The sequence below is a fragment of the Phocoena sinus genome, chromosome 19 (genome assembly GCF_008692025.1).
Source record: "Phocoena sinus isolate mPhoSin1 chromosome 19, mPhoSin1.pri, whole genome shotgun sequence".
Classification (NCBI taxonomy): domain Eukaryota; kingdom Metazoa; phylum Chordata; class Mammalia; order Artiodactyla; family Phocoenidae; genus Phocoena; species Phocoena sinus.
In genome coordinates this window covers 22,816,331-22,829,076 of record NC_045781.1, presented here as the reverse complement: position 1 = coordinate 22,829,076, position 12,746 = coordinate 22,816,331, and the positions used below count along the sequence as shown (strand labels likewise).

Sequence of the window (12,746 nt, the reverse complement as noted above, 5' to 3'; positions counted from 1 at the left end):
AACTTATAGTTGGCCCTCATTCCTCTGTATCCTCCAGTTCAACCAAGTGTGAATTGTATAGTACTGTAGTATTTACTATTGAGAAAAATCTGCCTATGAGTGGAACTGTGCAGTTCAAACCTGTGTTATGCAAGGGTCAGCTGTATAGTCAAATATGTTAATGTACCACTGTCAGTCAAGGAAACTTAAAATAAATCTGGATATAGTTGATTTGAACAAATTACTTATTTACATTTTAATTCATATATATATTAAACTGTGTATAAAAGATTCCAGGACCAGCGGGTTTTATTTTTTATCAGTTAACTCTCTGAGACTTTCAAGATGCACGTAATTTTAGTTCTAGATTAGATGTTTCGGAATGCAGGGGGATAAAAGATGAAGTTACCTATTTCATTTTATGAAGCTAGTATAACTTCATAAAGCTAGTATAATTTTATGGCTAGTATACAAAGCCATTATACCCAAAAGCAAAAACTTAGCTGACTGGTGAATTATCAATCAAAACTGCTATCTAAAATACTAACAATTTAAATTCATCTGTATTTTGAAAGAATTACTTACTTAAGACCATCAAGTAGGTGATTACCTCGGGAATGCACTGATGGTTTAAAATGGGGAAAATTTCTTTATTATCATAACAGTAAATCAATTTTTTAAAGAGTTGCCTCCCTCTTTATTTTTCATATAATGTATATTGTGTAAATCTTTCCATGTCTGTTCATCTAGCTAGTCCTAATTTTTTTTAATTGAAGTATAGTTGACTTATAGTGTTATATTAATTTCAGGTGTACAATATAATGAGTCAATATTTTTATAGATTATATTCCATTTAAAGTCATTATAAAATATTGCTTACATTTCCTGTGCTGAACATTATATTCTTGTATCTTATTTATTTTATACCTAGTAGCTTTTAACTCTTAATTCCCATCCCCTATCTTGCCTCTCTCACCACCACTCTTCCCTCTGGTAACCGCTAGTTTGTTCTCTATCTATGAGTCTGTTTCTATTTTGTTGTATTCACTTGTTTGTTTTATTTTTTAGATTCCATATATGTAAAAACAGACAGTATTTGTCTTTCTCTGTCTGACTTACTTCACTAAGCATAATATGCTCAAAGTCCATCCATGTTGTTGCAAATGGTAAAATTTCATTCTGCTTGTAGACAGATCTTATTGTTACCAAATACTCTGTGGTCTTACTCCACTTCCTAGCAAAACGTGAATAGCCAAATGTTATTAGACAGTTATATTACAGAGGAGTCATTAATTTTCTAAATAACCATTTACTACTCTTGTAAATTAGCCAGAGACCTGCAATAAGTACCCGAATTTCCTAAATAATATTTAATAAGAACTTAGTAGATAGGAGCATGTAAGCCAAATTGTATGGATTAGGGAGTTGTTGGTCATTTCTAAATAATAACACTATTAGACCAAGAATTGTTTTCTACCTCTTAAATTGCTTATTTGGCCCTGCTGTTATAAAATCATTTCCCTTTAGTCCTCTAATGTTACTATTTGTTAACATATCTGAGAAAAGCATAAGTAACCTTTAACTACTGTGCACTCTTCATCATATGCTTCAAATATAAGAGCAGTTAAAATGTATGGTAGACTGATATGAAAGGGCAAAAAAGCATTTGGATTAGGTATAACAAAATTCATATTGATGGTAAACATTAGATTATCGAGAAAAAATGATTTGTTGTAACATATAAGCACATTGTCTTTCTATAATTTTAACCTTTCAGGTTTCTCCATTTTAATCAGTAATTGTCAATTGCATCTTCCAGTGTCAAAACACATTTTATTCTTTATGCTCATTTCTCACCTGCATATTTTCTAAAATTATCTTCAAAGTATAGTCATGTTCCATTATTCCACACATAATTATCCGTAAAAGAATTTTTTTAGTCTTGAGTCATTTTATTTTAATTACTCATCACGTTTTAAATTCTCATACCCAAAAATTTTAGCTTGAGCAGTACTTATTCAGGCATATTTTTGTGTCAGAAATCATAATTCATAACAAGATAATGGAAAGAGTTGTTATGCCCTGCTGGATTATCCATGACATTCTTCTTATCTGAAAGAATGAATTCTTGCAAGAAGAATCATTCCCTTTCCTTACCTCACACCAAGTAAAGACCTCACAGGAATAGTCAAGTCCACAGAAATAAAGATGAGGGCATTGCGAATAATGATTTTTTTTTTCACTGCAATGAAAGAGAGAAAGGGAAGGAGGGAAAATATGGAATAGCTCTAAGCAGTACTGATACATCCTCTTCATTTGATTGTAAATTGAATTAATTAATTACAAGAAATACAGAGAGTCTGAGAAACTGTAAGGAAGTTTACAAATTATTCAGCTATTCAGCAATTAGAAATCCCATCTACACAGATGCAAGTGGGTCACGGTCATATTCTGGAAAACCAAAAGAAAGAAAATAAGAAACTGTAGTGCCGGGCTTCCCTGGTGGCACAGTGGTTAAGAATCCGCCTGCCAATGCAGGGGACACGGGTTCAAGCCCTGGTCCGGGAAGATCCCACATGCCGCAGAGTGGCTGGGCCCGTGAGCCATGGCCGCTGAGCCTGCGCGTCCGGAGCCTGTGTTCCGCAACGGGAGAGGCCACAAGAGTGAGAGGCCCGGGTACCACAAAAAAAAAAAAAATACTCAAAGCAGCCAAAAAACATTTTTTAAAAAAAGTATAAAATATATTCATCATCCTCAAAAAGTCTGTAATTTATTTGGAGAGTAAAAACAAGAAAAAATAAGATGATAAGCCACTGAAAGATTTTTAGAAGACTAGTAACTTTCTGGAAGATGACTGACTTCACTATTCACAGGCCCCTTCTATAAGACTTAGGTGTCTAGTGTGTGGAGTCTTAAGAAAAGACTAGGATTCCATATCATTACCTATAAGACTTCGTAAAAATTTGATATCCTTCTCCTTATTTGCCTGGATAACTGAACATGACACTTTGCCAGGTGCTATGAATGTGCAAAAATATCAAGACGTTGTTACTTTATATTTCAAATATCAAGAACTTTATATTTCAGGAGCTAGACATAGGTTTTTGTTTTGGTTTGGTTTGGTTTGCGGTACACGGGTCTCTCACTGCTGTGGCCTCTCCCGTTGTGGAACACAGGCTCCGGACGCGCAGGCTCAGCAACCATGACTCACGGGCCCAGCCGCTCCGTAGCATGTGGGACCCTCCCAGACCGGGGCACGAACCTGTGTCCCCTGCATCGGCAGGCGGACTCTCAACCACTACGCCACCAGGGAAGCCCGACATAGGTATTTTAAAGTGTCTTCTTAAATAGTAATTACAAAGCAATAAGTATCAAATTAATGGCAACAATAAGTACAATAGGAACTCAAAGAAGAGGCCATTGTGGACTGACAGGTGACATTTTTGTGAAGGAAGTCTTCCTTTGAAGGATTGGTGTATAATATGGATCAGAAATGAACAAGAAGTAATATAGATTTAGCATTAGCAAAGTCAAAACATGAAAAATGTAACTTTATTAGGAGCAACACAAAAAGCAAATAATTTGACAGTCAATAAAGAAAATCTTGTTCTGTTTTTTAAAAACAACACACAAAAGCTATAATATCTTTGAATATTTTCTTTTTATTTTCATAAGTGCATTGAGGAAAAACTCTAGTATCCTAGACAGATATCCCCATTGGTTTTATTTAGTTGCTTTAGTGTTTTTGTATAGCTTGGCAAATGGCCTGGAATTTAGTATAGATTGGTCTTTACACAAAATATTTCTTATTTTAAAATTTAATTCAGTGAGCAGTTTACTAACCATTATAATACATTTTTACTTAATTGTGTACATTTATAAAAAGTAGCAATTTAAAATATGAATGCTACTTAATTTATTTCAAGATTTTATATTTTTTTAATCAATAAACAATGTAAAATAGGCCTGGTTGCCCATTTCTTGAAATATATTTTAAAATAAAGAAAAGAAAGAAAAAACAAATGAATGAAAAGTCTCTGTTTAACAAGTACAGTACTGGGGACTTCTGGTTTCCGGTCCAACATGTAAAGAGCTTGGAAATCATACTCCCATCCTCCCTTCCATTCCCACCCCTGCCCCAGCCAGATGATGACCAAAATGAAAATCAACAACTCTTCTTAGATCCATTAGAGAATTGAAGACACTGGGCAAACCGCTGCCCCCCAAACTGGAAAGACAGACAAATGCATAAAATGGCAGCTTACCAGAGCAGAAGCCACAGCTAGGGCCAGCCACTGGCAGGAACACTTAAAGGGTAATTCTGGGGACTCAGTTTGAGACTAGTTTAAGAGATTAAAAACTCCTACCTTTGGGGACCCAAACTTTCATGATTTTTACCTCTGTGAGCCACACAGGTTCTCAGGGTCAAGACCTAAGAAAAATCCTCTTGTGCTTCTGTCAGGAGAAAGGGGGAAAATAAACATTTTCAGATACTCCCAGAGCCACAGTTCTTCTTAACAAAGGCCTGCCCTCAAGGGAAATTATTTTACGAAAACCTAACCAACTTTCCTTTTTACCAGAGCCTAACTGACTTGGTGGTAATGAATATCCAGCTCTAGCCCCCCTCTAGTCTTCCTGTCTCACCTTCATAGGTTAGAGGGGAAAAGACCTGAGAAGCACTTATGAAAGTCACAGCCCAGGGTCATAGGCTCACTAAAAAACTGAGACCTAATCACAGGACTAGAGAACACTTACCCACCCCCTACATCTTACCACCACATCAATCAGGCTCCTATAAAACAACAGGGGAGCAAGGTTCAAACCCTATTTAAAAAGGAAACCCAAAGATAACAGAAGAGACAAAAACAAGGACACTACAGGAAATTTTAGCCTCCGACACCTACAGCTACAGCAACCAGTAAATGCAATCTGATTCATAGCCAGATAAACATAAAACCTCACACTAAAGACCTGTTTACCTTAGTTCTTTTTGCTTGATACATCATGTCCAGCTTTCAAAAAAAATTACAAGGCATGCTAAAAGGCAAAAAAACAAAACAAAAAACCCCCACATTTTGAATAGATAAAGCAGGCATCAGAACCAGACTCAGTTATAACAGAGATTTTGGAATTATAAGACTTAAGAATTTATGGTAACTATGATTAATATCCTAAGGGCTCAAATGAAAAAAAAAAAAAAAGGAAATGCTAGAAAACAAAAACACTGCAACAGAAATGAAGAATGCCTTTGATTGGCTCAGCAGCAGCTTGTACATGGCCGAGGAAAGAATCAGTGAGCTCGAAGATGTCAATAGAAACTTCCCAAACTAAAGAGCAAAGAGAAAAAGGAATAAAAAATATAGTTTATCTTAATGAATATTCAAGTGCAAACTGCTACACTAGTGGCCCCAATAACTCATAACATAGTCTCCTTCCACATTCACTCTGTTTAACCAAGGGGACATCAGCAAACATGACACAAGTATAGCCTTGATAAGCTCTTAGACTTTGAGACTTACCCTCTTGGGATGCTGCCCTGAGATCTGCCCAGTCTAGTCACCTTAAGAATGAACGATTCTAAGGAGAGATGCCTACTCAGGCCTCCCAGCTGACCTGCCAGCTGAATGCAGCCATGTGAGTCAGCCCAGCCAACCCACAGAATCATGAGAAAGAAACTGGTATGGTTGTAAGCCACTAAGCTTTGAGTTGGTTTGTTATACAACAATAAATAATCACTAGAAGGAATGTATTCTTTTTGCTTAAGAGCCAAATATAAAAGAATTTACAGAGATGGACCTGTCAACAGTATTAAAAAGGTATGTTTGAGAAGTGCAGACTTTAGTAGACAGTAAAGGGAAAGAAGTGTGGAGAAGGAGAAGTTGAAAGCTTAAGCGTTTAAGAGAATGTGCTTACTGACATTTCACAACTTTAATCACGTCCTCTAGGAAAAAAGTACATGTGAAATAAGTGACTTTAGTAAAGGAAAAATTCAAGGTATATTTGTGTTTTGTGTATGTTGATAGCCAAGAATTGCATCTAGGTCTCTCCAAGTTGACTAACATGTGACAGATACCTAGCCTAATAAACATTTGTTTTTAATGTTTCACTAAAAATAACTTATCTTGCAATTTGTAACTAAAAACACTGCCTCTCATCTTCCATTTATAAAGTAGCTATGTGTCTTTTATCCCTACTTCAGAACTAAACAGTTTTACTCCCTTGTGGTTTTTGTCACCACCAAAAAACACAGCTTATAGCAACATGCCGTGGCCTATGGGTTTGCCTCTCAAAGAGGTATAGATCTCCAACTTGAAAAATAAAGTGCACTAAAGCACAAGCCAAGCTTTCCCATTTAGCTAATTTATACCACACTGTCCACTTTGGAAACCAGAGTTTATCTTTTTAATCCAGAGAGTGACAGCTGGAACATAATTGCAGATAACCTCAGAAAAGTTTACCTGCTTAATACAACTCTGTACAGGAGTACTGACCATTAAATTAGACCTCCACAGGCAATAGCACCCAATGCAGTTTGGCTTTATGAGAGTTGTAGATTTATTTTATTGTTTCCCTTTGCATTATTTTTTCATGCATTGGCAATGGCTTTTTTCATTCCTTCATTAGGTGCATTAAGCTCTAGAAAAGCAATTATCAAAATCAAACTACTTAGTTTCTCAAAAAGTTAAGCATAGAGTTACTGTATGAACCATTAATTCCACTCCTACGTATATTCCCAAGAGAATCGAAAATATATGTCACACAAAAACTTGTACATCGATGTTCATAGCATAATATTCATATTCATAATAGCCAAAAAGTGTAATAAGCAAACCAAATGTCCATCAACTAATAAATGGATAAACCAACTGTGGCATATCAATACAATAGAATATTATCCCATTAAAAACATGAAACATGCTATAACATGGATGAACCTTGTAAAACATTATTCTAAGTGAAAGAAACCAGATACAAAAGGCTGCATATTACATGATTCCATTTGTATGAAATGTCTAGAATAAGCAAATCTTATAAGAAATAGAAAGGAACTCGCAGGTGAGGGTTACCAGGAACTGGGCCAGAGAAGAAATAAGAAGTGACTGCTAATGGGTCCAGGGTTCCTTTTTGCGGTGATGAAAATGTTCTGGAATTAGTGGTGACAGTTGTACAGCCTTGTGACTATACTAAAAACCACTGAATTGTACACTTTAAATTGGTGGACTTTGTGGCATGTGAATTATATATCAGTTTAACAAAAGGAAAAAAACTACTCATATTCTAAATTTATAGCTGGGAAGTAGGTTGACAGGTAAAGCTTGAACCAGTGTTCTAAGCTTCCTGATTTATTCCAAAAGAGAAATCAGAAAAACTTCTATGAAAAAATGATGTTATACTGTTTTTCAAGAACTAATATCAAGTTGAAATTCAACCTAAGAAAAAAACAGAAAATATGAGGAATGATTATATAATAATAAAAATAACAAATAACATTTGTAGTTTTGCAGTTTTAAAAGCATTTTTATATACATTAAAAGTTAGGGCTTCCCTGGTGGCGCAGTGGTGGAGAGTCAGCCTACCGATGCAGGGGACACGGGTTCGTGCCCCAGTCCAGGAAGATCCCACATGCCGCGGAGCGGCTGGGCCCGTGAGCCATGGCCGCTGAGCCTGCGCGTCCGGAGCCTGTGCTCCGCAACGGGAGAGGCCACAACGGTGAGAGGCCTGCGTACCGCAAAAAAAAAAAAAAAAAAAAAGTTAAGTACTGTTGTTGTAATTGTCTCATAAAACCCATTCAGTAGGTGGTATTGTAATTCTGATTTTGTAGATGAGGAAACATTCAAGTTGTATTTTTCTGTTGTTGTATGTTTAAGCATCCCCAGGTCAAGATTTGTCGTTTTCATCTCTGTAAAAGGCATACAGTGTGCATTCAGCAAAAGTTAAGGTGAATGAATAAACAAATTAAGGCTTAGGGAGGGCAAGGGGCTTTCTAAAGATCAAACAAAGCAGTGTGGAATACTGTCTTTGGCATTCAAATCCTGTGTGCTTTCCATAATATCACATCACAGGTCTCCTGTGTTAAGGAACACATTTGTTCAGGTTCCAGCCTTTAAGCTGATATCAAAGTTATTTTAATTCAAAGCCAAAATGGAGGTCTTCAACAGCAGTCATTGATATGGCATATTATTAGACCTCAAAGAAAACTAAAGTTAAACAACTGTACAAACTTTACTTTGTTGTTTACTACCAAACCTTCAGGTTAGCAGAGCAGACATTTACCACGTGCCTGATATGTGTCAGCCACTATACTGGGCCCTAGGAATGGGGCATAGAAATGATTAAGTCACTAGATTGGAAGCACCTAAGCACCTCTTCTTATGGAACTATTTTCAGTCTAGTAAGAGGTTCTTCCACATATTTCATCACTTTATCCTTGTCAGTTATCTAGAAGCTGAGTTCAGAAATAAGTCAGAATACTCCAAAGGATTAAGTCAGACGTCAGTGGATTCCTTTACTCTCCATTATAAGCCACCCACTGACTACCAGGAAAAGAAGCCAAACATTGTTTTAAGAAAATTTCTATAAATTGCTACAATCCTAACTTCTGAAATACAGGAATTTAGCATTTAGGCATGTAGCTTCATGAACTCCCTATATAGTGTTCACTTACTATAATACAGGCTCTTTCTTCTGGATCCACATTCTGTAGCACCTGGTTACACCACATATTTTTCAAGGTATTAACTACTTTCTGTACATGGATTATGCCTTTCTATGAAGACAGCCTATTTCTTGTTCTTAAACTGATTACTAAGTAGGACTGTTAAAAACCAAGGTGTGTTTATATAGCGATGTTAAATTAACATGTCTTAGATTTATAATTTGATCACAGATTAAGGTGCTTCTCCAGTCAACAGAGTGCCTGATATATAGCATGGTGCTTAATATCTATAGAATAAACAAACTAATTAATCACAGAATTAGTAAGTGATTAGTGAGAATCCACTTACACTGGAAACTAGCTTTTCTCAAAGTCCAAAAAAATGATGTGCCTTAGTCATATAAGCCAGTAGAAGATTTTACCATCAAGCAGAGAACAACTGCTTCATTTCTTTTTTCTATGTGGGTTGCCATCCATTTAATTTAAATCAGTGAATTTTAAGACAAAAATAAGAAGAAGCTATGATTTAGTAAATGTTTTAAATATCAAGTGTCTATAGCCAAATTTTAAAATTAAATTCCAATATTTTTATTGTACTCAGTCAAAATTTCTTTTGGCTTCCCCTCACCTTCCAAATCTATTTTGCCCTCTTTTTTTCCCCACTTCTGAATTCTGGTGTGACATTACAATATGATGTTGAGAAGTGCAGGTAAGTTTAGCCTGTTGACAATAAGGAGCCTTTTTGCAATTACCATGTTCTATGTATAGGAATTATCTGTCCCTCCCTAAAAGTGGCTAAACACTTCAGCAATGAATTTAAATGTTGAAAATCATCACTGTTTTAATACATTTTATCACTTGTTTTCTTTGACTACTATTCTATCTTCGTTGATAATTTATTGTTTAAAAAGTGGTCACTGGTATATATTACCAGAAATCATCCTACTGTAACAGCTATGATATTCTATATTATCCAGAATATTTGGGACAGTGTAGTCACAGATCAACTCAGTATTTTAGTAAGAAGCCACAAAGGTCACCTTAGATTTTTTAAATAACTTCCACAGAGTTAGAATACATATATGTAGCATCTGACATAGGGATTCTTTTCTATAAAGTTTACATGTAAGTTGTTTGAAACTTTTTAAATTATTTTAAAATATCAGGAAAAGGATTATATTATCAGAGTAGATCATAAACACCAATGTCACTGCTAGAGTTTTTCTGGCTAGGATATCTGATTTGATAAACATTTACAATGAGCCTTATCACATTAGGTAACACAAATTATTACCCCAGGATGACATTCAAGAGCAAAGAACCATGATAATTGTTATAGCTAGGAAGATTTTATTAGCTATATCAGAAACTTACTCGGTTGGCAATTAAATTAGAATAGGAACAAATGAAAGTATTTTTAACCTTTTAATTTTATTATTTGTCAGTACCTTTTTTATCCATTGATTTTAATAGAATCCTAATCACTCTTGATAACACAATAAAATATGAAAACATATTTTTCTTTCAAAGTCTTAGCTTAATTTTTCTTGACTTTAGTCTACCATTTGTTATTATCCAGCTTGCCATTCTCACAATTATAAATTCTCCTCATAGAGAAACATTTTCCCCTACCTGATATTCTAACCGTTTTCTTACAGGAAAATATAATTTAAGACACACACCACAGGGGACAAATACATGACGATGTTTCTTTAACATCCCCCTACAAGCAGTGAGAGTAGTCCTAAATTTTTCACTCTACCGATTATAACTTTTTAAACTATCTGGAATGAGCCAGAGAACCTGAGCTTATTCTAGTGTCGGTTAAGGGCTAGTCCATAGCCAGAGGATTGTCATGTTCATAATTGTATCCCCTGTGAACATAATCGTATTAAAGTTTATGTCTGTAATAGAAGATCAACAAGATAAACCAGGCTCATCTCACAGAAGAATTGCTTAAATACCTCAGGCTTTAGGTATAGAATGGGACCATCACAAAGCCTAAGGTATGCTCATTGGGCTCAAATGCCCTACAGTCTGGATTTACAAAATCAACAAATGCCATGTTAACTGGAATGTCTATGTAGAAAACGTTACCGGTTACCATATCATATCCTAGGACCCCACAAATACAGTGATCCAAACAGTAAAAGAAGTGAACAACTGACATTGGTGGGGAGGGGAGGAAATGGTATTCTGTCATTAGAAGTCCTTTTTATAGAGCAATAAGACAAATATCACACTTCTTTTTCAACTGAAAAAAAAAGGATCACAGGTAATGATGGATGTGGCATTTGGAATTAAGCTACCAAAATGAAAATCCCAGGGCTTCCCTGGTGGTGCAGTGGTTGAGAGTCCGCCTGCCTATGCAGGGGACACAGGTTTGTGCCCTGGTCCGGGAAGATCCCACATGCCACGGAGTGGCTGGGCCCGTGAACCATGGCCGCTGAGCCTGCGTGTCCGGAGCCTGTGCTCTGCAACGGGAGAGGCCACAACAGTGAGAGGCCCGCATACCGCAAAAAAAAAAAAAAAAAAAAGAATGTGGTTTTGGCCAAATTGTTTGACCTCTTGATTTCCTCATAATAAAGTGAAGATAATTGATGTCACAAATGCCTTTTATGTATGTATTATAAATTGTTCAGAATTCTTATATATAACTGATACTTTACCTTTGGGTAGACTGTCTTTCTGTACTGGTATCTATGTGGTATAAATTGATATAGTATTTTTGATTTGGAATATGTTACAAGTCTCAGGTCTGACACATTTGTAGGATAGAAGTTCTTTCATTTATTCATTCATTCATTGAACAAATATGTACTGAGTGCCTAATATACGACAGGCCTATTCTAGGCTCTTATAATATAGAGGTGAAAAAAACAGACCAATTTCTCAGCCCTCATAGAGATTACATTCTAGTAGGTGAAAAGAGGTAATAAACATAATAAGTGAGTTGTTTAATACTATGTCATGGTTAGGAGGTGATATCTACTGTGGGGGTGGGGAATAAAGCAGGGTAAGAAGGATACAGAAGGAGTTAGCAGTTTTATGTAGGGTGGTCAGAGTGGCCCTCTCTGAGAAAATGTCATTTGAACAAAGATTTGAAGGATATACTCCAGGTAGAGGAGAAAGCCAGAGCAGAAGCCTTAAGGTATAAGCATTCGTGGAATTTCCAAGGAACAGTGGAGAGACCAATGTCTTGGAGTAGAGTGAAAGAAGGGGGTTAAGGAGTAGAAGATGAAATCTGAGTTAAATGAGGGCATGGAGTGTAAACTGAGTAAAACAGTAGACTATAGGAAGAGCAAGAGCTAAAGCAGGGAACCTAATTAGAAAGCTAGTAAAATAATTATGGCTTGAAATGATGGTGGCTTTGACCACGGTAATAGTCATGCAGGTAGAAATGTTGAGATTCTGTATATTTTGGGATTGTGGATATATATTTGATTTTTTGGCAGACTGGGTAGAGGATATGAGGGGAAAAAAGTACTGTATCTATAGTGTTATTGGCCACAGCAAGTAGAAAGATGGAGTTGCCATAACTGAAATGGAGCAGGTATTGGAAGAAAAATCAGGAGCTCTGGGGGTTTTTTGTTGTTAACTTTTTTCTTTTTTCTCATTAGTCATCCATTTTATACACATTTTATACACAGTCTCCCAATACATCACACCACCACCCCCACCCCCCACTGCTTTCCCCCCTTGGTGTCTATACGTTTGTTCTCTACTCCTGTGTCTCAATTTCTGCTCTGCAAACCAGTTCATCTGTACCATTTCCTAGGTTCCACATATATGTGTTAATATACGATATTTGTTTTTCTCTTTCTGACTTAACTTCACTCTGTATGACAGTCTCTAGATCCATCCATGTCTCTACAAATGACCCAATTTCGTTCCTTTTTATGGCTGAGTAATATTCCATTGTATATATGTACCACAACTTCTTGATCCATTTGTCTGTCAATGGGCATTTAGGTTGCTTCCATGACCTGGCCATTGTAAATAGTGCTGCAGTGAACATTGGGGTGCATGTGTCTTTCTGAATTATGGTTTTCTCTGGGTATATGCCCAGTAGTGGGATTGCTGGGTCATATGGTAATTCTATTTTTAGTTC

At 36.2% G+C, this 12,746-nt stretch overlaps 1 protein-coding gene across 3 annotated transcripts in view; it reads left to right on the top strand.

The window, feature by feature from the left end:
• The window catches only part of ITFG1 (integrin alpha FG-GAP repeat containing 1), a 249,392-nt gene that overhangs the window by 217,929 nt on the left and 18,717 nt on the right, over positions 1-12,746 (top strand). The window contains exon 15 of one of the 3 annotated variants that reach the window (XM_032614036.1): positions 7,515-12,130. The exons of the other annotated variants lie outside the window; for them this stretch is intronic. Within the exon in view, the coding sequence (XP_032469927.1) occupies positions 7,515-7,642 (128 nt within the window). The 3' untranslated portion in view covers positions 7,643-12,130. Of the gene's footprint in view, positions 1-7,514; positions 12,131-12,746 lie in introns of those variants that run through there. 3 annotated transcript variants of the gene reach the window in all.